Here is a 24,287-nt window from a genome sequence, read left to right as displayed (position 1 = left end):
ATCTCAGGGAAAATCAAGGCTGTTGTGATGATTTGCAACTTTCCCTGGTATTTTTCTGTCTGTCTATCCTTAAACGTTTTTCTTTTGTAAAATTCTTTTTGTAAAACAATTTCCTCAGTAATACTATACTGGCAGGTATTACCTATAAACTTAATTTGTTTGTTTGTTTGTTTGTTTATTTTACGTAAGCTCTACCCCCAAGGTGGGGTTTGAACTAACAACTCTGACATGAAGGGTCATGAGCTCTACCCGCTGAGCCAGCCAGGTGCCCTTAATGTGTATTTTATTTTATTTTATTTTATTTTTTTAAATTTGATTTCATATGGATTTTTTTTTAGATTTTATTTATTTATTCATGAGAGACAGAGAGAGAGAGAGAGAGAGAGAGAGAGGCAGAGGGAGAAGCAGGCCCCCAAGGAGCAGGGAGCCCGATGCGGGACTCGATCCCAGGACCCTGGGATCATGACCTGAGCCGAAGGCAGACGCCCAACCATCTGAGCCACCCAGGCGCCCCTTAATGTGTATTTTAAAAACAGCTTTATGGAAGGAAAGAAGGAGAGGAGGAAGGAACTTCAAGCAAGAAAGAAAAAGTTTGCAAAACGTGGCTACCCCAGTGGAGAGCCCAATGTATTTCTCATTTAAATGTCTGTAGAGCTGGTTTAGAGGAAATCTGTGATTCATCAGTCTTATACAATTCACAGCGCTCACCATAGCACATACCCTCCCCACTGTCCGTCTCCCAGTCACCCCATCCCTCCCACCCCCCACCACTCCAGCAACTCTCAGTTTGTTTCCTGGGATTAAGAATTAAGAATTCCTCATATCAGTGAGATCATATTCATTTTCTTTTTTCTTAAAGATTTATTTATTTATTTTAAGAGAGAGCAGGGGTGGGGAGGGCCAGAGGGAGAGAGAGAATCTCAAGCAGACTCCCCGCTGAGCATGGAGCCTGACACAGGGCTTGATCTCATGACCCTGCGATCATGACCCTGAGATTATGACCTGAGCCGAAATCAAGGGTCAGACGCCCAACCGACTGAGCCACCCAGGTGCCCCTCAGAATGTTCATTTTCAAGCAAATATTGTGAGGCATGCAAAGGAATAAGATGGCTCATTCACAGAAGTTAATAGAAATTCTTGGTAATCTCAAGTATAGAAGTTTTATTTTACTCTACAATTATAGGAATATACAGCAACCCAGAATTTCCAACTTTTTAAATGCAGTTCAAGCCAAAATAAGTAAATAAATAAATGTAATTCAAGCCTAGAGAAAAGTTGCAAGAATAGTATATGAATTCTCATATTCTCCCCACCTAGATTTACTGTTTTTTAAACATTCTGTCATATTTTTTTATACAGGTATATAAATCCAAACACATGTATACATATTGTTTGTGCTATTATTTTTTTTAAGATTTTATTTATTTATTTGACAGAGAGATAGCGAGAGCAGGAACACAAGCAGGGGGAGTGGGAGAGGGAGAAGCAGGCTCCCTGCTGAGCAGGGAGCCCGATGCGGGGCTCGATCCCAGGACTCTGGGATCATGACCTGAGCCAAAGGCAGACGCTTAACAACTAAGCCACCCAGGCGCCCTGTTTGTGCTATTATTATCATTTTTCTAAATCATTTGAGAGTAAGTTGCAACATCATGACCCATAACTTCAAAATATTTTCACATGCATCACACTAAATTTTAGCATGTATTATGCTGAAGAACAGAGCCATTCTCTTATATAACCACTAAAATGACCAAATCTTGCAAATTTAACATTAATACAATAAGAATATCTAATATATACAACATACTTAGATTTTACAAATTGTCCCAGGAATGTATTTTATACAAAATTTTTTAAATTCATCATCCAATCCAAGATTATGCATCACATTTAATTGTCATGTGTTTTTAGTTTCCTTTGACCTGGTACATTTATCGGCGTGCGTTTGTGTTTCATGACATTGATTTGTTTTTGTTTTAATATTTTATTTATTTGAGAGAGAGAGAACATGAGCGGGGGGAGGAGCAGAGGAAGAGGGACAAAGCAGACTCCACGCTGAACATGGAGCCTCACATGGGGCTCGATCCCATGGCCTTGAGATCATGACCTGAGCTGAAATCAAGAGTCAGACATTTAACTGACTGAGCCACCCACGTGCCCCCTGACATTGATGTTTTTGAAGAACAGAGGCCCATTGTTTTTAGAATAATCCTCAGTTGGATTGATCTGATTGTTTCTTCATGATGAGACTTAGGTTATACTTTTTTTTTTTTTTTTTTGTGAGAATACACAACATGATGTGTTCTTCTAAGGAAATTCTAAAGCATTGGCATTTGGAGAAAAAGACATTAAGGGGTTTGTACAACAGGAGGATAAAATGGAAGCACTTGATCCTCCCAATATAATAACAACTAATAACAGCTGATATTTATTACATGCTTTTTTTAAAAAGTAATCTCTAGGGCCAACGTGGGGCTTGAACTCACAACTCCAAGATCAAGAGTCACATGCTTTACAGTCACAAGATCAAGAGCCAGACAGGCACCCCAAAATGCTTCTTGTTCTATTTAGTCTTCACGATAATCCATAAGGTAGGTACAATTATTATGTCCATTTCACAGATAAAACTGTAACTCAGAAAGACTAAATCATTCATCCAGGGGCGCACACCATTAGGATTTGGAACTGGAATTTAAACCATGGAATCAGACTTAGCAACTGAGGGCTTAACCATTATTGTACACCTGTCTGAAAGACTAATAGCAGTTTACTGAGAAGGCAGAAGAGGTATGGTAAAAAAAAATGTCACAGAAATCATGGGCCCTGGTTGGGACCCAATTGGAGGAAGAAAATGATCAGCTGGGGAAAGTTTGAATACACCAAAAAAAAAAAAAAAAAGTAAACAGGAGAACTGCTGACAAAAATCACCAACTTAAACCTCAAATGGGAGAAGAAAGTCAGGCTCAAATCCAACTCCTAGGGTACAGTATATGAACTTGATTCAACAAATTCAACAAAGCTGATCCAAGGGTTTGGAGCTTCAACAAAATCAGAGGTTGTAAAGCAGTGGAGAAAGACTTCTTCACGCTCAAGGCCATACATCATTCCCAACCTGCTCAGGTAGCTAAAAGATTCAATAGTTAATACGAACAAATATGACGACCTCAGCTCTCATTAAGGGGAGAATTCCATCACCATATAAATAGTGCTCAGATAAACAAGATGAGTCAAAGAGAATCCATCAGAGCAAGTATTTTATATAAAGAGTAGGCCCTGGAAGATCTGTTTATCTTCAAAGATGACTAAATTGAGTTCTTTTTATGCTCGACTAGGAGTTTGGACCAGCCCTCCCACGAAGAACAACTAGAGAAGCTAAATAAAATAAAACAAACAGATGGTTGAAGGCATCAGAGAGCCACCCAGGCAATGAAAATTTGCAGAGACCAGATCAAGACGAGGCAAAAGAGGTGAGCTCTACATTTGAGTCCCCCCTTCTCACTAAGATAATTGCTGATTACAAAAGCAAAAGTGGTAGTTTACAGGTTGAAAACACTGAAAAGCTACAAGCTCTCTGGGTGGGGGGACAACAATCAGAGTCCAAGGCCCACCGTGGAGGAGGAGCCCCGATGAACACCACATGCTTCCACTAGGAGCACTGAGGGGCTGGAGCATAACTGGATGAATTAGAAATAGACCAGACAGCTGCAGAATGGAAGTCCAGCTTAAACCCTGATTGCCTATTTCTATTCTATTACCTTATATCTATTACCTGCCTATGCCTATTCTATTACCTTATTTTTACCATTTCACTTTAAATTTCTGATTTATTGACTATCACTGGGTATGGTGTCTTCAGTGATATTTTAGTTCTACATAGTTCATGTTTTCCCATATATAATGTCACTTACTAACTGCCTTTTTTTTTTTTATCCTTAGTCTTAAGTTTTATTTTAAGGGATCATCTTCATTTTCTTTTGTAACCAGCTTAGAAGATAGCCACCCATTTGGTCAGATTTATTTATTCCTCAGCAGTTGAAGCATTTAAGATGACGGTTTTTACTCTAAATCCTTAATGATATTATATATGCTATACTTGAGAATGTTTTGCTTTCTCCTGGAGAAAAAAAGCCCAAACATAAATCCTTAGATTATCCATCTACTAGTCTTGCAGCACAATCTTTTTTTTTTTAAGATTTTATTTATTTATTTGACAGAGAGAGACACAGCGAGAGAGGGAACACAAGCAGGGGGAGTGGGAGAGGGAGAAGCTGCTGACTTCCCGCCGAGCAAGGAGCCCGATGCGGGGCTCGATCCCAGGACCCTGGGATCATGACCTGAGCCGAAGGCAGACGCTTAACGACTGAGCCACCCAGGCGCCCCTCCTGCAGCACAATCTTAATAAGAAAGTTTTACTGATAACTGGACAATTTATTCATTATGGCAGGGATACAACAAGAGTGGTTGTAAAGTGGCCAGTTGTGTAAGTCAGGAGCTATGATCCTTGATCCACTGCTCAATCCACTTCAATATCTAATTGATATTATCCTCTAGATCTTCTCTGGGCAGTTGATGTACTATTTCTTCCTTGTAGGATGCTAATGCTTCTTCATAAAGAACTTGAAAAATTTCACACTGAACACTGTCTTTTAGTTTCTTTTCATTATAACCCCTTGTTTCAAGTCTTTTGTACAATACACTGTTATCTGCTTGCAGCACAAAAACTATATGAAACCAGCGTTCAGGAAAGAAATCACAAACATGGTAATCAACAATAGCTCCACCCTCGCTCATTTGGTTTTCTAATTCATCAACTACTCTCCATCACTGCCATCATGTAACTGCCCTTCTTGAGCTATATCACCCACATTAATGTATTTCAGTCCTGATCTTTTTTTTTTTAAAGATTTATTTATTTATTTATTTATTTGACAGAGAGAGAGACAGCGAGAGAGGGAACACAAACAGGGGGAGTGGGAGAGGGAGAAGCAGGCTTCCTGCGGAGCAGGGAGCCCGATGCGGGGCTCGATCCCAGGATCCTGGGATCATGACCTGAGCCGAAGGCAGACGCTTAACGACTGAGCCACCCAGGCGCCCCTCAGTCCTGATCTTGATGCAAGTTCTTTGCCTAGCATGGTTTTTCCAACCCCTGGTGTACCGGTGAGCATGATGTTCGGAAGCAACATGGTCCTCACCGCGCTGGCTCCGGGTGTCACTAACTGCTTTTTAAGAACACAGTTTCCAGGGGTTCCTGGGTGGCTCAGTCAAGCATCTGCCTTCAGCCCGGGTCATGATCCCGGGGTCCTGGGATCGAGCCCAGCATTGGGCTCCCTGCTCCGCGGGAAGCCTGCTTCTCCCTCTCCCACTCCCCCTGCTTGTGTTCCCTCTCTCGCTGTGTCTCTCTGTAAAATAAATAATAAAATATTTTTTAAAAAACCCACACAGTTTCCAGAATTTATCTAGCTTATTTCAAATATTATTTGCTCTTGTTTATTTTTGAATGGATTATGCTTTCATTACTTTCTTCTGCTTAGATTCCTTAAATTTTTTGTTTTGTTTCCCCAAAGTCTAAAATATTTAGTCAGTTTCTTTATTTTTTCGCTTTCTTTTCTAATAATGAAAATATTTAAAGTGATATTACTTTTCCCTGAACATTTCTTTGGGCTTTTCTTCATGAGTGTTGATATGGTAGTCTCATATTTTAAAATCATCAAATAGAAACACATTCCTAAGATCTATTCATTTTATGAGTAAAATGACCAAAAAGAAGTCTGAATCTAGAGTATGTAAACACTGAAACTCATTTTAACAACATGAACAATGCTACACTCTAAATATCGAGTCAAATTTACCCTAAAAAGATTGAACACTTATTTTAAAATTATAATTTGCTTGTTCTAATAATGCAAATAAGTGAAAAGAAGGAAAATGTATAGATCTATTTTATGATTATAAATCAATGAAATTTGTAATAATAATATGTCAACTTATATACAGAAAAATTAAGACCTCAACTACTGAGAAATTTAAAGTTACCATTTTAGGGGTGCCTGGGTGGCTCAGTTGTTAAGCGTCTGCCTTCGGCTCAGGTCATGATCTCAGGGTCCTGGGATCAAGCCCCATATCAGGCTCCTTGCTCAGCAGGAAGCCTGCTTCTCTCTCTCCCACTCCCCCTGCTTGTGTTCCTGCTCTCGCTGTGTCTCTCTCTGTCAAATAAATAAATAAAATCTTAAAAAAAAATAAAGTTACCATTTTAGTAATAAGAGAAAACATGAATAGAAATTATGGCAACTCTTAAGTATGCTCCACTATTGTCTCTCGGGTTTTCTTCTGTTGATACCCATTCTGGCATGCCTGTGTACTGGCGCAAGTATGATGACTACACACTAGAGGCACCTGGCCAACAACAATTGGAAGGTACTTCTGGATATCAGAGATATGAAAATGCAAAAAAACCTGATTCCAACAAGTTAGAATCAGGGTAAATAGCGAAGTCTGCTTTTCATAATACAGGGACAACCACTCCTGGTTTCTGAGTAGCTGGTAAATTGTGTGTCCCCTGCCTGTGATTTTCAGATTCAAGCTGAGAAGTGACTTCAGTCATAGTCTATTGACTATCTTTCTAAGTCTTTATGCATAGTAGTAGTATTGTGGGTATCTACACAGCACACGACAGAAAGATGTGTTAATGTAGTCATCCTTATTACAATTTTGCAGTTTCATTAGTATATTTTATTTTATTTCTTTAATTAAAAAACATTTTTTTTAAGTAGGCTCCATGCCCAGGCTGGAGCCCAATGCTGAGCTTGAAATCGGGACCCTGAGATCAAGACCTGGGCTGAGATCCAGATGCTCAACCAACTGAGCCACCCAGGTGCCCCTATGCAGGGTTTTATAAACTGTGCTAAGGAGTTTATGTCTTATTCCAGGGCACAGGGAAGTCACTGAAGGGTTCTGAGGAGAGTGACATAAACAGATTTAATTTTTCAACGTTCATCTCGGCTGTCTTGAATAGCATGGATTAAGAAAGGCAGGATTAGCTGTGGAGAGACTATTCAGGTGACCATGGTCATCTGAACTGGAATGACAATTGATTTCTTCTGGTTTTTGAAGTGAAGAACTGGAGTGTTTCTGCACAGAGGAAAGGAGTATCTTTCATCCGGTCGCCCTTTGGCTCAAGGAGAGCGGCCCTTCTAGCACCAATGTTCATAAACTCCAGGTTGCCTCTTTCTCACATCTGACTTTTCCTTGTGAACTCATTCCTGTATCATGTTTTTTCTTTGTATCTCGTGGTTCAGGACAATGGCTTCGCAACCCTGCTTATGGTTTTTATCAGCCAGAATGCTTTCAACAAAATCACTAGCACTCAGTTTACAGATTTGGGGCTTTATTGTAAGAATGAGAAATGCTAAGGAAAAGACTTTGTGTAACAGACCCCCAACCACCACCAATCAATAATCAGACACTGAAAATATTTGCAGCTTTTAATTTTTTGTTATTTTTATGATGATTATTATTATAAGATTTTACTTCTTTGAGAGAAAGAAATGAGAGAGCGAGCGAGCACGAGCGGGGAGGGAGGGGCCAAGGGAGAGGGAGAAGCCGACTCCCCGGCTGAGGCGGAAGCCCGATGTGGGGCTCATCCCAGGACCCTGGGATTAGGACCTGAGCCGAAGGCAGATCCATAACCAATTGAGTCACCCAGCTTTTATACGACAGCTTGTCGTCTTATTCAGAAAGGAGACCTATCAGATGAGGTATTATCTCCATCTTAAGGATGGTACTGAAGGCATGCAGTTCTCTCCACTGGCTCTGCAGACGCCCCCTCCCCCCGCCCAGGACCGGCACCGATGTCCCCGAGCCCTCTGGGAAGTGGAGTCCTTCCGCCGGGACCCCCGACCTGGCGCGGTCGCCTCCAAGTGCGCAGATGCGACTCCACACGGAGCCTCGGGCTCGAGCCTTTTGTTTCCCCGCAGCTCCGGGAGTCCGGAAAGCGACTCCGTCCGCCCGTCCCGTCTTTCCCTGAGCGCAGCCCGGCGGGGACCCGCCCTGCGGCCGAAGCCGAGACCGCAGCGCGTCTAGGGGTAAGAGAAAGCTGGGCCCGAGGCGCGGGTCTCTACGACCCGCCGGTCCAAGCGCGCGGCTCCAGTGCCCGAGCCAGGCTCTCAGGTTACGGCCCCGGGGGTTGGGGGAAGGGCTGGGCCCTGCCCACGCGTCCCGGGCTCACTCCCCGGCGCTCTGCGTTCTCTTCCCGCTTCCCTGACTGGAAAGCGAGCCGGGTTTCTGGGTTTAGCTCTGAGCGAGGAGGCGTCCCGGAAGCGCGGTTGCCGCTAAGCCCTCTGGGAAGTGGAGTCCGGGAGCTTGGAGGAGGCGTGGCCGACAGGGGGATTCTGGGAGCGGGAGTGCAGAGGCGGGAGAGCTTGAGCGCCTCCGGTCGGTTTCGGCCTTAAGTCTTTTTTTTTTTTTTTTTTTTTTTTTAAAGATTTTTATTTATTTATTCATGAGAGACAGAGGGAGAGAGAGAGAGAGAGAGAGAAGCAGAGGGAGAAGCAGGCTCCCAAGGAGCAGGGAGCCCGATGCGGGACTCGATCCCAGGACCCTGGGATCATGACCTGAGCCGAAGGCAGACGCTTAACCATCTGAGCCACCCAGGCGCCCTCGGCCTTAAGTCTTGCCACGCTACCAAGAGCCTTAAGGTTCTGAACTTGGGGGACACAAGGAAAAAAATGGTGTCCGTGTCTCACTCACTACTCCTCCGTGATTTGCGCTATCAGAGTTTTGGGGCCTGCCTGTACTTTGCAGCCAATGCAAGGGGTTGAATCTTGTCTCTCTCTCACACACACACACAGCCTGGAATGCCAGGATTGGTCAGGGGCAAGGAAGAGCTTTGTTGCCATGTAGTTTGCAAACCTGGGAAATGCAGCCTTTGGCTACAAACCAAGAGTACACTCCAAAGGGGAAGGATTAGGCTCTGGGTTAAATAGGCACAAACCACAAGTTTCAGGTGCCTAGTGACAAGCAGGATACAGTTAGTAAGTTATTGCTGGTGGCAGTTTCAGGATGTGGCAGCCATTCAACAGGATGTGCTGCAGGCATCTTTTTTTTCTTTCCTTGCAAATTCTGTTGAATTTTGTGCCAGTTTGTCACCTTAGGCTGTACTGACTGGTTTTGTTCCTCATGGTCATTCAGCCTGATTAAAAGTTTAGTTTTTCTCCCTTGACAGGTGGGAAGCCATTTTGTCTGTCACTTATTAACTGTCTAATTACTGAAATCTTTTGTTCTCACTCTGACCATGCAAGGGAATCCCTGTCTGTACATTTTCAGGGTCCTTAAAAAAGAGCAGGTGGGGGACGCCTGGGTGGCTCAGTCGGTTGGGCATCTGCCTTCGGCTCAGGTCATGATCCCAGTGCCCTGGGATCGAGTCCCGCATCGGGCTCCTTGCTCAGCGGGGAGCCTGCTTCTCCCTCTGCCTGCGGCTCCCCCTGCTTGTACCCTTGCTCACTCTCTCTCTCGCCCACGCTCTCTCTCTCTCTAACAAATAAATAAAATCTTAAAAAAAAAAAAAAAAAAGCAGGTGGGGAATCAACTGTATAAGGGCCCCATCTGTCAACTGCCTGTCTTTATGAATAGTAAGGATGAACCAACTGTGGGAGTCTTGTTTATAGTTACTGCTGCCATAATCACAGGCCACTTAATCATATGGCCAGTTGTGTGCTTTAGGGTCTTACGGGAGTTTTGCACAGTCTGGAACCAAGTGGGAGGCTCACAGTTCCCTGCCCTGATTCTCTCCTGGTTTTGTCCTGTTGTGGCATGTGACTGATCTCAGTACTCTAGAGAATGGTCTTCCAGCTGTGGAGATTAATTTAGCCTAAATAATAAAGGTTTCAAGCAAAGAAGAATTACTTCTGAGGCCCTTGGACTTAAATGCATAGGAATAAGCCTCCTAGGAGTAGAGAGAGAGAGAGGGAGATGCCCCAGGGAGCAGGAACCAATTCCAGAGGATGGCGAGCCTAACCTCAAAAATCTCTCTCCAGAGCTTCAGAGTAGAGTTGAATGATTTACACAAAGAAGCAAATGTATTGCTGAAAAGTTCATATTTATCTCATCTGAAACTGTGAATAAGAAGGAAGTCATAGCAATAACAGGACAAAGAAAGAGAAGCTGATCATGGATTATCTGACCATTGAAGCTGAGGAAGAAGGTAAGAATTATAGAAATAGCCGTGGAAGAGAGAATATTCCATTTTGCTTGCTTTTGTGATAAAAGGTCACGCTTTTCCACTCCCTGTTACGGAGGAACGAATTGTGGGTCTACAAGTTTAGATTTCTGGGCAGTGCACTTTCACTTTATCGTCTTCCTCTATCCTCATCCCATCTTTTTGAGTTAAGTTGAGCAGGCCTTGAGTATATAATTTAGCTGGCTTGTGATAGCTTTTGTCTCGGTGAATAGAGTGTACCTCTTTCATGGCTTTTTTCCTCCCCAGTCCTTCCAGCCATTACTACGGAGGATGCTTCTCTGCCCCAAAAACAGAACACAGAAGAAATGGAACCTACTGTCGAGCTCCTTCCTGTTGAGTTCCAGGCAAGTTTAAGTTCCCTCCTCTAAAATCTTAGCTTGGCATTCACAGTGTGTCGTTTCCTTTTTTCATCTTGCTTCAGAGGTCTACAGCAATCCCAACTAGAGAACTGAACCAAAGTAATTTTTCCTTGAAAGTCTGGGGAAAGCTCAGGCTCGAGCCTTGAATTTGGGAGTAATCTGTGTGAACGGTATTTTAAGCCACGAAACTGTGATCACTAAGGGAATAGAAAAGAGATGAAATTTTATTACTGAGTCCTATAGCTCTTCAACTCTTAATGGTCAGGGAGATGAAGAGGAACCAGCAAAGGAGACTGAGAAGATGTGTGGCCAGTGAGGTAGGGGGAAGTCAAAAGTGTGGCATCCTGGGGGCGCCTGGGTGGCTCAGTCGTTAAGTGTCTGCCTTCGGCTCAGGTCATGATCCCAGAGTCCTGGGATCGAGTCCCGCATTGGGCTCCCTGCTCCGCGGGAAGCCTGCTTCTCCCTCTCCCACTCCCCCTGCTTGTGTTCCCTCTCTCGCTCTGTCTCTCTCTGTTAAATAAATAAATAAAATCTTAAAAAAAAAAAAGTGTGGCATCCTGGTAACCAGTTGGAGAAAGTGTTTCAAGGAGCAGGGAGTGATCCGCTGTGCTAAACGCTGCTGCTAAGTCAAGTAAGATGAGGGCTGAGAATTAACCATTGGATTTAAAAATATGAAGATCACTGGTGACTGCCAAGAGCAATAGCACGGAACAGTAGGAATGAAAGCCTGATTAGAAAGGATTCAGGAGAGAATAGGAAACAAATTGGTGGCAGGGACTACGGACAACTATTTTAGAGAGTTATGCTAAAGGAGAGGACAGAAATAGGGTGATAGTGAGAAGAAAGACAAAAGAAGGTTCGTTTTTTTTTTGTGGGGTTTTTTTGAGGATTTTTTTTTTTAATATGGGTGAAATAACATTGCTTATAGGTATGTAAGAATGGATGGAGAAGAGGTCTAATGACTGAGTTCAGGGGAACTCTATCATTTAGAGCCACTTTTCAAACATTATCTTATTATTATTATTTTTTAAAGATTTTATTTATTTATTTGAGAGAGAGAATGAGATAGAGAGAGCATGAGGTGGGGGAGGGTCAGAGGGAGAAGCAGACTCCCTGCTAAGCAGGGAGCCCGATGTGGGACTTGATCCCGGGATTCCAGGATCATGACCTGAGCCAAATGCAGTTGCTTAACCAACTGAGCCACCCAGGCGCCCCAAACATTATTTTAAACAAAAAATCATGTTAGGGATGATGCCTATTTCACAGTAAAACTAAGGCTCACAGGGGCACCTGGCTGGCTCAGTCAGTGGAGCATGTGACTCTTGATCTCAGGGTTGTTAAGTTCAAATTCCACATTGGGTACAGAGATTACTTAAAAATAAAATCATAAAAAAAAAAAAACCCCGAACCAAAAACTGAGGCTCACAGTAACTTGCTCAGAATCATAAGGTAGTTGAACCCTAATCAGAACCCAGGTATGTCTCATCCTAAATCCTATGCCTCTTAACCACTGTAGTCTTTTTTTTTTTAAGATTTATTTATTTTAGAGAGAGAGAGACAGCATGAGCAGGGGGAGGGGCAGAGGGAGAGGGAGAGAGAGAATCTCAAGCAGACTTCATGCCAAGTACGGAGCCCAATGTGGGGCTTGATCTTAAGACCCTGAGATCATGACTTGAGCTGAAACCAAGAGTCAGATACTTAACTGACTGTGCCACCCAGGTGTCCCTTAACCACTGTATTCTATTGGCTGACTTTCTCACAAAGTATTCTCCGGTTAATTATGGTCAACAAAATACACCCACATGACTGTCAATATAACATAGAATATGAAGAACAGTTGATTATTTTCAGTTTACAATCAGTAAATCCACTCATTCAGAACAATAGTTATTAAAGGATAACTAAATAAATCTAAAAGTCATAGCCCTGAGTACAGAGAAAGAAGAAGCCTCTGTTAGAACAGGATGGCTGTCTATGTACAATCAGAATATCAAGCGGAATTTCTATAAAATCTCCGAATATCCCAGGAATCAGTATAAATTACATGCCTGAGACTTATCCCACCTACAACTGAGTATAATTAGTAAGTAACATTTAGTTGTCATTCAGTGGTTAATTTATATTAGATTTACTTAGTAAAATATGTAAGAGACAGAAAAATATAGTTATGAGTATAGCTTTGGAGTCAGATTGCCTGGGTCCAAATCTCAGAGCTGATCCTCACATCTGTGAATAATGTTAATAATAGTACTTACTTCATATAGTTATCATTGCAAGAGGTAGCTCAAAGGACTTAGCACATAGAAAATATAAATGTTAGCTATTATTATTTTCCTTAACATGGACTAATACTTAGAAATTTTAGACTGTTCCATTAAAATAAAGGTTTAACCTTCAGATTAAAAAATACTTCCTCTTCCAGATTGTTCCCCTCCCTAAGTCCTGTAAGAATGTGCTTTTTCTTCTAGGAATTGGTGACAGTCAAGGATGAGGAAATGGATTTCGCTCATGTGGAAGAAGAAGAACAGCTGAATTCTGCCCAAAGGTACATGGGCATGGATATGAAAGTGGAGAATTGTGGGAGCCTGGTATTCTGGGGTAAGGAAGTTATTTTGTAATGCAAACTGCTTACTGGGACATAAATTCCTCTATAACTAATGGCATCTAAAATGCCATAGTTTTGCTTCAGATCCACAGAGCGTTAATCCCCTAGGAGATCCCTGATCACTCTGGGCTCAGAATTGGCTTCTTTTCTCTTTTGGCAAGTAAAAGTTCACTGTCTCTGGTATTGAAAAAGGACAGCTTCATTACGTTGGTTTTAAGATTTCTAAAGCTATAGTAATCAAAACAGTGTGGTACTGGTGAAAGGAAGATGTAAATCAATGGAACAGAACAGATGGTCCAGAAATAGACCCACACATATATGGTCAATTAATTTCTGACAAAGATGCAAAAATCAGTTCAATGCTAAAAAGGAGAATCTTTTCAATAAATGGTACTGGAACGAACAATTGGACATCCATATGCCAAAAGAAAATCCATACCTCCCACCATACACAGTTACTTTCAATGGATCACAGACCTAAGTATAAAACCTAGAGGGACCATTAGAGACAGTCTTTGTGACCTTTTGTAAGGGAAAATTTTATTAGATATGATATCAAAAGCTCAATCCAGTAAAGCCATCTGGGTCTTGGGTTTGCTTTATTGGAAGGTTTTTAACCTTGAATCCTGGTCTCTTGCTAGATGTAGGACCATTCAGATGATCTGTTTCTTCTTGAGTGAGCTCTGGTAATGATTTATCATCTTTCATTCCTGATACCTGTATCTTCTCTTTCTAATTTTATTGGTCTTCTTAAGAGTTTAATAGTTTTATTGATCTTTTCAAAGAACTGGCTTGATTTCATTGATTCCTTCTGTTTTCTGTTTTCAATTTTATTCACTGATGCTCTTATTTTTATTATTTTTTCCCCTTTGCTACCTTTAGGTCTAATTTTCTCTCCTTCCTTTAGTTTCTTAAGGTAGAAGCCTAATCACTGGTATACGATCTTTCTTCTCTTTTAGTATGAACATTTAATGCTATAAATTTTCTTGTAAGGACTGCTTTGGCTGCATTCCACAATTTTAATATGTGGTGTTTTCATTTCCGTGGTTCAAAATAACTTCTATTTTCACTTGTGACTTCCTCCTTGACTCATGGGTTATTTACAGATTTCCAAATTTTAGATGATTTTCAATAAAATTTGTTTTCAATTTTGTGGTTTGGTTCTGTGTGGTCAGAGATACTTTGTATGATTTCAGTTCTTTTAAATTTCTGAGATTTGTTGTATAACCCGTAATAGAGTCTTGATGTTCCATGTGATAGAACATCACGTGAGACTCCAACAGAATCTCAAGTTCCATGTGAACTTGAAAATAAATTTAATTAGGTCAGGTAGGTTGAGAGTATTTAGGTCTTCTATATCCTTACCGATTTCCTGTCTACTGGCTTCTACTGATTACTGACAGAGGAGTGCTGAATTTTCCAATTATAATTTTGGTATTGTCTATTTCTCCTTTTAGTTTTATCAGTTTTTGCTTAATGTACCCGAAACTCTTTTGTTAGATGCATACACATAACAAATTATCTTCTTGGTGAATTGACCCCTTTATCATTTAATAATGTCCCTCTTTAACCTTGGTAATATTTCTTGTTTCAAATTTTATTTTGTAGGATAGTAATATAGCCATTCTGGCTTCCTGTTTGCATATTTTTTCCATTTATAAAAACCTATTTAAAGTAAGTTTCTTGTGGACAGTATATAATTGGGTCTATTTTTTTTAATTAATTTATTTATTTGAGAGAGAGAATGAGCAGGGGGAGGGGCAGAGGGAGAGGGAAAAGCAGACTCTCTGCTGAGCACAGAGTCTGATGTGGGAATCAATCCCAGGACCTTGGGATCACGACCTGAGCTGAAGGCAGAAGCCTAACTGATTGAGCCACCCAGGCGCCCCTGTCACCAGTTCTTTTACAGAACAAAGACAAACTGTCAGGAGAAAGAGGATAATCAGGTGAAATTATGTGATGTAATTGAGATGTTATCACTACATCAGCAATCATATTATATGAATACATCAAATTACCGTGTTGTGTACCTTCAATTTACACAGTGTTATATGTGAAATATATTTCAATTTTTCTAAAAAAGCAATTAATACCGTGGCCTGGATGAGGTCTTTAATGGAGACAGTGTTGTGCGGGATGGGGAGGGGCAAAAAAGGAGATCTTAGACTGAATACCAAGAAGCATCAACATTAAAAAGAAACAGAAAAAGCCCCAAGCAAAGAGAGATCAGGAGTAAAACCTGGACAGCTTAGAATCACAGGATTATATCCGAATAAAATTGGGGGAAAAAATGAGGGGGGGTGTTGTTGGAGGGAGGCGTGGTCACCACTGTCAAGTGCTGTTGAGAGGCCAAGCTAAAGAATGAAAAGAATCCACTGGATTTGGGTGACATATAAATGCTTAGTAACTTCAGTGAGAGCAGTTGCAACTGACTAGTAGGGAGAGAAGCCAGACTGCAGCAAGTACAGGAGCAAGGATGTGATGAGAAAATGTACAAGAGCTTTTTGAGAAATTTGGGTGTGACCAAAAAATAAGGAAGAAAGGAAGGAGGGAGAAAGAGAAGGAAGGGAGGAAGGGAAGGAGGAAGAAAGGAAGAGAAGAAGGAAGGGAAGAAGGAGAGAAGGAAGGAAAGGAGGGGGCAGTGGTTAGTAGAAACAAAATCATATTTAAAGTGTATGGTAAAAAAAAATAAAGTGTATGGTGAACATGAAAAAAATCTGTGCTTTTAAAAAGGGACTGGAGTGGGGCGCCTGGGTGGTTCAGTTGGTTAAGCATCTGACTCTTGATTTCAGCTCAGATCATGATCTCAGGGTCATGAGACTGAGCCCCCTTATCGAGCCTGCTTAAGATTCTCCCTCTCCCTCTGCCCCATCCCCCCCTCCCCTGCTCTCTCTCTCTCAAAAAAAGGGGGGGACCAGAGGGAACTATTTAAAAAGTCAAAAAGTGGTTATTCCCAGGTGATTATTAGAAGTGATTTCTTTTTGTCTTGTACTTTTTCAAAACTGCCCAATCTCAACTTGTGTTTTAATCTTTCTACCCTTCCTCAGATATTTTATATTAACATTTATTCTCATCCTGCTGGCTTACCCTCCTTCCTGACTTGTCTGCTCAGTTTTCCGTTCTCTTACGTAGAGCCTCCCCATCATCCTCTTATTGTGCCTTGTATTAGCCATTTTCCCATCTCTGTTAGTCCCTGAAACTTCCTCTGCCATTGCCAGGAAGCGCTTTCTGAAAACATTCTAAAAACATGTTTAAGAAGCATCATTTTTATTTTCTTTTCCTCTTGCCAACTCAATCGTTTTTTTCTCTCAACACAGAGAACACAAACACTTGTACTTTTTATTTATTTCAGATTCCGAATCTATACCTGAAACTAAAGAATCCTTTTCAAAGCAGGGACTTTATGAAGAAGTGTCACCTGAAAGAGAGCTGATAATGGAGAGACTTAAAAAGGATGAGTCCTGGGACTCCAGACTGATAGAAGCCTGGCAATGTGAAGGCACATTAGAAAGGCAGCAAGGAAATCAGAAGAAAGATTTAAGGCAAGTCATAATTAAAAGCAAGAAAAACCCTGTGGAGGATTGTAGTGAAATTGGGGAGAGTTCAAACCCAATTCAACATCGCAACATTTACTCAGTGAAAAAGCCTTGGAAGTGCAATGAATGTGGGAAGTCTTTCAGTTACTATTCAGCCTTTATCCTACATCAGAGAATTCATACTGGAGAGAAGCCTTATGTATGTAACGAGTGTGGAAAGGCCTTTAGTCGGAGCTCATCACTTATTCAGCATCAGAGGATTCACACTGGAGAGAAACCCTATGAGTGTAACGAATGTGGGAAGGCTTTCAGTCATCGGTCAGCCCTCATCCAACATCACATCATTCATACTGGAGAAAAGCCCTATGAGTGCAGTGAATGTGGGAAGGCCTTCAACCAAAGCACATACCTTATTCAACATCACAGAATCCATACTGGAGAGAAACCCTATAAATGCAAGGAATGTGGGAAAGCTTTCAATGACACCTCATCCCTTATTAAACATCAAAGGGTTCATACTGGAGAAAAACCCTATGGATGTACAGAGTGTGGGAAAGCCTTTAGTGACAGGTCGGGCCTGACCCAACATCAGAGAACTCATACAGGGGAAAAGCCATATGAATGCAGTGAATGTGGGAAAGCTTTCAGTTACTGTTCAGCTCTTATACAACATCAAGGAACCCATACTGGGGAGAAACCTTACAAATGTAATGAATGTGGGAAAGCCTTCAGTGACCGCTCAGCTCTTGTAAGACATCAGAGAATTCATACCGGAGAGAAACCTTACAAATGTAAAGAATGCAAGAAAGCCTTCAGCCAGAGCTCATCTCTTACAAAGCATCTGAGAACTCATACTGGAGAGAAACCGTATAAATGCAATGACTGTGACAAAGCCTTCAGCCAGAGTTCATCTCTTATTCAACACCAGAAAACCCATACGGGAGAAAAACACTACAAGTGTAAGAAATGTGAGAAAACCTTTAGTGTGCGTTCAGCCTTTCATCAACACAAAGAAATTCATGATGGATAGAATGTAGTAAATTCATGAAATAATTATGTAGTCTCGGGGCACCCAGGTGGCTCAATTGGTAGAGCATGCAACTCTTGATCTGGGGTTGTGAGTTCAAGCCCCATGTTGGGCATAGAGTTTACTTAAAAAGAAAAAAGTATTCTCTCCTGATTGTGTAGACCTGTTCTAAGTATTACAGAGTATATTACAGAAACACGAGGCTGTGTCATGCAAAAAATAGCTCTCTTCCTTGAAAGGTTATTAAGTATGGGAAGAGGGCAAGAGGTACAGTCTCAAACCTCAAAAAGCTGAAGTAGTGAGGAAAAATCCTAGAGAAACACAGAAGGAGAAAGTCTGGTTTAGTCAGAGAAACAGATTCAGAAGCTAGCATCTGATATCATAGAAAAACTAATCAGAGGAGCAGACTGAACAGTACTTGAGGCTGATGGCTGTCTAAATAGTAGTTTTAATCTGAAGCCAAGTGGGGAGGATCAGGATCCCAAAGAGGAAAATCACCAGAAAGTTTCTCTAGAGAAAAAAAAAAATCTAAGCCCAGGAAATCCTCCTTTTTCTTTGTCCCTACACTCCACGTGTTCACTTGCACATTTGCAAACATTTACACTAGTGCTTATTAACCCTGGATGTACACTGAAATCATCTGAGGAGCTTTAAAAAAAAAAAAATACCTGGCTCCCAGCCCCAGAGATTCAGATTAAATTTGGACTACGGTATAGCCTGGGCATCAGGAATTTAAAAACTCCTCAGGTATGGGGCGCCTGGGTGGCTCAGTCGTTAAGCGTCTGCCTTCGGCTCAGGTCATGATCCCAGGGTCCTGGGATCGAGCCCCATGTCGGGCTCCCCGCTCCGCGGGAGGCCTGCTTCTCCCTCTCCCACTCCCCCTGCTTGTGTTCCCTCTCTTGCTGTGTCTCTCTCTGTCGAATAAATAAAATCTTTAAAAATAAATAAATAAAAAATAAAAACTCCTCAGGTAGTTCCAATATGCAGCCAAGATTAAGAACCACTGATTTAGGCTCTTTCTGCACAAGGATCAACTCAATAAGGTAGGAGAAGTACAGGCATCTGAAAGGATAATAACAATCTATATCAGCTCTCAAGAGCTCTTTGTGTCTTGTTTCTGCCTTTTCTTTCTGTTGCTAATTATATGTCATCTTTTTTTTGTTTTGTTTTGTTTTACCTGACTTTGGATTCTTTTGTTTGGACCTTTTTTGTTTTCTCTGACTTTGTGTGAATTGAGCTGCCTGATACTTTCTGCTCTGGCCCTCACCCTTGCTAAATATGCTCCTTTAAGCCTGGTTACAGCTTTCTCAATCACTTCTACCTATGAGGATCATATATTGTGCTTGCTACCCATGGCCCAATGGCGGCAAATATTAACTGTAAGAAACAAGAGGAGGACCTACAGACCAGAAGTCAGGAGAGACAGAGTGACTAGAAGGGAACTTGAAAGAGTTAGAATTTTTTTTTAAAGATTTTATTTATTTGAGAGAGAGTGAGAGATAGCTAGCACTAGCTGGGGGAGGAGCAGAGGGAGCGGGAAAGCAGACTCCTAGCTGAGCAGGAGCCCTACTTTGATCCCGGGATCCTGGGATCATGACCTGAGCCAAAGGCAGATGCTCAACTGACTGAGCCACCCAGGCACCCCAAATAGTTAAACTTTTGACTCCAACTGTATTGTTGGTATCTTAGAATTTCCTGAAATTATAATAAAATTCAGTTGTGTGCACAAATTAATACTGAACTTCAAGGGATGTAGGTGGGAGGAAGGGTAGATAAAAAATGTTTCTACATTTAATATGAAAAAGAATAATAACACTAAGGAGATTATGAGAAATTACAGATGATACTGTAATCCATATAGAATATCCATTAAATGATAATGCAAGAAGAGGAACTAAATTACATGTTAAAAAATGTTTAATCCAAAAGAAGGCAGGAAAGGAGAAAGAGAGGCATGGATGGGACAAATCCTAAACAGGTAGCAAAATGGTAGATCTAAGTTCAACCATACCAGTAATTACATTAAATGTAAAAGAAACACTCCAAATAAAACTCAAAGATTACAAGACTGAATAAAGAAGCATGACCCACGGGGCGTCTGGGTGGCTCAGTCATTAAGCGTCTGCCTTCAGCTCAGGTTATGATCCCGGGGTCCTGGGATTGAGCCCCGCATTGGGCTCCCTGCTTGTCAGGAAGCCTGCTTCTCCCCTCTCCCACTCCCCCTGCTTGTGTTCCTGCTCTCACTATGTCCTTGTCAAATAAATAAATAAAATATTTTTTAAAAAAAGCATGACCCAACTATATGTAAAAGAGGCACATGTTAAATACAGAAACATAGGCTGAAAGTTCAAAAGATTAAAAAAAAAAGATAAAGAGACAGTGAAGACACGAATCGTAAGAAAGCTGGAGTGGACATATTAATACCAGATCAAATAGAATTCAAGAAGAAGGGTATCATCATAGATACAGAAGGACATTTTGTAATGTTGAAATGGTCAATTCGTCAAGGTTAGAAATTCTTATAATGTGTAACTGGGTTACAAATATGACATGTTAATATTATAAATAAGATTTATAATTTTAAGTTATTAATATATTATGTGCCTCACATCAGGGCTTCCAAAATCACAAGGTAAAAACTGACAGAACTAAAGTTTTAAAAAGAACAATCCACAATTTTATAATTAGAAATTTTAACACTCCAGGGGCACCTGGCTGGCTCAGTTGATTGAATGTCTGACTCTTGGTTTTGGCTCAGGTCATGGTCTCATGGGTCATGAGATTGAGCCCTGCATCAGGCTCCGTGTTCAGCAGGAAATGTGTTTGAGGATTCTTTCCCTCTGCCCCCCACCCCATGCTTGCACTCTCACGTGCTCTCTTTCTAAAATAAATGGATGAGTCTAAAAAAAATTTAATAACCCATTCTCAGCAGATGCTAGAACATGTACACAAAAAAATATTAAAGATCTAGAAAAGCTGAACAGCACTACCATCTTGAATTGATTGGCATATATAGAATACTTTATAGAATGCACATGGAACACACAACTTCAGAGTGCATGTTCCCTTCAAGTGCACATGGAATGTTCACCAAGTTAGGTTATACGCTGGGCCTTAAAGCAAGCCTCAATAAATTCAAAGGACTGAGACTATTCTCTACTACATTTAATGAAAGTACAGATCAATAAAATAAGATAGGAAATCCCTAAATATTTGGAAATTAAATGCCATACCTCTAATTAACCCAAGTAAAAAATTTTAAAGGAAAATGGGTTGAAATAATATATAATACTCTTTGACTAGTGGGATTAATCTAGATACCACTAACAGGTAATGGGGGAAGAAGCCTCAACTTCCTAGTAATTAAGGGAAAATACCATTAAATAACCGAAGAGAGAAGAAGAAATAAAATAGACATTGAAAAACATTTTTTGACTAATAATAATGAAGATGCAACATATCCAAACTTGTGGGATAAAACTAAAGCAATGTATAGAGAGAAATCTCCTGCATTAAACTACCTAACATTAGAAAAGAAGGTTGAAAATCCATCATTCCAATTTCCATTGGAAGACAAAGTGGAAGCAAATTAAACACAAAGTAAAAGGAAATACATAAGAAAGAGCAGAAATTGGGCACCTGGCTGGCTCAGTCCATTAAGCATCTGCCTTCAACTCAGGTCATGATGCCAAGGTCCTGGGATCGGGCCCTGAGTCAGGCTCCCTGCTCAGCGGGGAGTCTGTCTCTACCTCTGCCCCTCCCTCACCACTTGCACTCTTTCTTTCTCAAATAAATAAAATCTTAAAAAAAATGAAGAGGAGAAATTTTAAAATACAAAGCAGATACACAATATAGAGCATCAACAGAGGCAAAGATTGGTACTTTGTGTATGGCGGCTTTTACAAAACAAAACAAAACAAAACTGAAAGAACATGCAAGAAAATTACATGTGGGGGTTGGAAGGAATGAAGTGAACGGAGCAGGGTAGAGTGCCGCCCTTCACTGTATTTTGTTTTGACTTTTGAACCACTCAAAAGAATTTTTTTTGAAGATTTTATTACTTTGGAGAGAGAGCATGAGCAGGGGGGAGGACCAGACGGAGGGAGAGGGAGAGGGAATAAGTCTCAAACAGATTCCACACGGAGAGCAGAGCCACACGGGGCTTGATCCCAGGATCCTGAGGTCACGACCTGAGCCGAAACCAAGAGTCAGACACCAAACCGACTGAGCCACCCAGGCCCCCCTCCAAAAATTTTAATACCCATCCAGTGCTATTCAAAGCCATATCAGATACTGAGGCAAAAAGAAACATATGTACCCCTATATACACTTACCAAAATATCTTACCATGTTTTGAACCAGATTGGAAAAGTTAATACAAGCTCTGTAATTTAAAAGAATGACTATGGGGCAGGCACCTGGCTGGCTCAGTCAGTAGAGCATGTGACTCTTGATTTCTGGTTTTGTAAGTTCAAGCCCCTTGTTGGGCATAAGATTTACTTAAAAAAATAAAAATTAAAAAAATGACTACATACCAAGTCCACATTGCCCAGTCTATTTGCACACCATTGTCAACCTGTAAAAACTGGGATGTGATGGCTTCATGGCCCAGGAACCAGAAGCTGGAATAGTTTATTTCCTTTGAACTTCTTTTTGGTGTTTTCCCATGGCTCTCAGTTCATTCTCATGACTCTTAGAAAATTTTCATTTCTTGGGGCGCCTGGGTGGCTCAGTTGGTTAGACGACTGCCTTCGGCTCAGGTCATGATCCTGGAGTCCTGGGATCGAGTCCCACATCCGGCTTTCTGCTTGGTGGGGAGTCTGCTTCTCCCTCTGACCCTCTTCCCTCTCGTGCTCTCTATCTCTCATTCTCTCTCTCTCAAATAAATGATAAAATAAAATCTTTGGAGATAACATCCAAGTGCACAAAAACCCTGGGTTATAAAACAAGCAAACCACAGCTTGTCTTATTTAAGATCTTGATATTTTGTTTTTCATCGATTTTTTGCATTAATTGTTTTAAAGTTTTTATTTATTTATTTGAGAGAGAGAGAACGAGAGAGCACATGAGAGGAGGGAGGGTTAGAGGGAGAAGCAGACTCCCTGCGGAGCAGGGAGCCCGATGCGGGACTCGATCTAGGGACTCCACGATCATGACCTGAGCCGAAGGCAGTCACTCAACCAACTGAGCCACCCAGGTGCCCATTGTTTTATTTTTTTAAAGATTTTTATTTATTTATTTGACAGAGACACAGCGAGAGAGGGAACACAAGCAGGGGGAGTGGGAGAGGGAGAAGCAGGCTTCCTGCTGAGCAGGGAGCCCGATGCAGGGCTCAATCCTAGAACCCTGGGACCATGACCTGAGCAGAAGGCAGACACTTAATGACTGAGCCACCCAGGCGCCCCAAGAAATGAAAATTTTCTAAGAGTCATGAGAATGAACTGAGAGCCATGGGAAAACACCAAAAAGAAGTTAAAAGGAAATAAACTATTCTACAAGAGAACAAGATATTGATGAACAGGAAGATGTTCAAGCCAGCAAGAGCCTAGAATCTTCACATATTTGCTGAAAGGAGCTGAATAATGAATCACTTAAATGATTTAATCTGAGTCTAGTCCCCCTCTCAAGAAATGATATTACTGTATATTACCACATACACTTCACATGTATACATATTCGCTGTGTACAGTGTTCATACAAAATCATGTATACTGTACTTCTGGGGTAAGGTAAAGGATTTTACAGGAATAATTTTGAAGTCATTTCCTTTAGCTTACCATCTAATTTCAGAACATACCCTCCACCTAAGATGTATTTTCACAATAAATAGAATATTTGGGGAATAATAAGATAATGGGTTTGACTGGATCATGACAGAAAAGGCATGACTCATATTGAGAGGATCCTGAACATTAGGATAAGAAATGGGGGTGGGGGAGCGCCTGGGTGGCTCAGCTGGTTAAGCATCTACCTTCTGCTCAGGTCATGATCCCAGGGTCCCTGAGATGTGAGCCCCACATCGGGCTCTCTGCTCAGTGGGGAGTCTGCTTCTCCTTCTACCTCTACCCCTCCCCCTGCTCATGCGCTCACAGTCTCTCTTTTGCTCTCCCTCAAATAAATAAGTAAATAAATAAATAAAATGCTTTGATGAGCTGCCTTCAATTAACACTTAAAAAAAATAGGGACTTTATGGGGTGCCTGGGTGGCTCAGATGGTTAAGTGTCTGCCTTTGGCTAGGGTCATGATCCCAGGGTCCTGGGATCGAGCCCTGCATCGGGCTCCCTGCTTGGAGGGGGGCCTGCTTCTCCCTCTCCCTCTACTGTTCCCCCTGCTTGTGCTCTCTCGCTCTCTCTGTCAAATAAATAAATAAAATCTTTAAAAAAAAATAGGGGCTTTATTTTGGGGCCTAACTTACCTAATGACTTTTTTTTCCTAAGCAGAGGGATGACAATGGTGATGTATCATAGAGTAGAACACCAGTTGCTCAGAATTTTTGGGGACATAGCTATTCCAAATTTATAAAAGC

The 24,287-nt window shown here is 41.3% G+C and overlaps 1 protein-coding gene and 1 pseudogene across 2 annotated transcripts; one reads left to right on the top strand and one right to left on the bottom strand.

Annotated features, from left to right (window-relative positions):
- Window positions 1-4,485: 4,485 nt before the first annotated feature.
- Window positions 4,486-5,183, bottom strand: LOC112816987 (adenylate kinase isoenzyme 6-like; annotated as a pseudogene).
- Window positions 5,184-7,837: 2,654 nt separating this feature from the next.
- LOC112816864 (uncharacterized) lies at window positions 7,838-19,501 on the top strand. 2 transcript variants are annotated; one of them, XM_073886330.1, is made up of 5 exons: window positions 7,838-8,081; window positions 10,032-10,198; window positions 10,481-10,578; window positions 13,062-13,191; window positions 16,551-19,501. In XM_073886330.1, exons 2-5 carry the CDS (start codon window positions 10,165-10,167, stop codon window positions 17,762-17,764), a joined length of 1,476 nt encoding a protein of 491 aa, XP_073742431.1. In that variant the 5' UTR covers window positions 7,838-8,081; window positions 10,032-10,164; the 3' UTR covers window positions 17,765-19,501. The 2 variants fall into 2 exon arrangements, with proteins under 2 accessions (XP_073742431.1, XP_073742432.1); XM_073886331.1 differs by lacking the exons at window positions 7,838-8,081; window positions 10,032-10,198; window positions 10,481-10,578 and having other exon boundaries at window positions 13,060-13,138.
- The last annotated feature ends 4,786 nt before the right edge of the window (window positions 19,502-24,287 follow it).

The sequence above is a fragment of the Callorhinus ursinus genome, unplaced genomic scaffold (assembly GCF_003265705.2).
Source record: "Callorhinus ursinus isolate GAN/ISIS: 27379988/994484 unplaced genomic scaffold, GSC_fseal_2.0 scaffold70, whole genome shotgun sequence".
NCBI lineage: Eukaryota > Metazoa > Chordata > Mammalia > Carnivora > Otariidae > Callorhinus > Callorhinus ursinus.
The sequence above is the reverse complement of the archived record's forward strand: the minus strand, read 5'-3'. Positions and strand labels throughout refer to the sequence as shown.

What these genes read in the sequence shown, in the direction of transcription:
- LOC112816864 (XM_073886330.1), top strand. Translation starts at nt 10,165, where the DNA reads ATGGATTATCTGACCATTGAAGCTGAGGAAGAAG. An exon ending in CATTGAAGCTGAGGAAGAAG is followed by an intron (nt 10,199 to 10,480) that starts GTAAGAATTATA and finishes TTTCCTCCCCAG; the next exon opens with TCCTTCCAGCCATTACTACG. An exon ending in TGGGAGCCTGGTATTCTGGG is followed by an intron (nt 13,192 to 16,550) that starts GTAAGGAAGTTA and finishes TATTTATTTCAG; the next exon opens with ATTCCGAATCTATACCTGAA.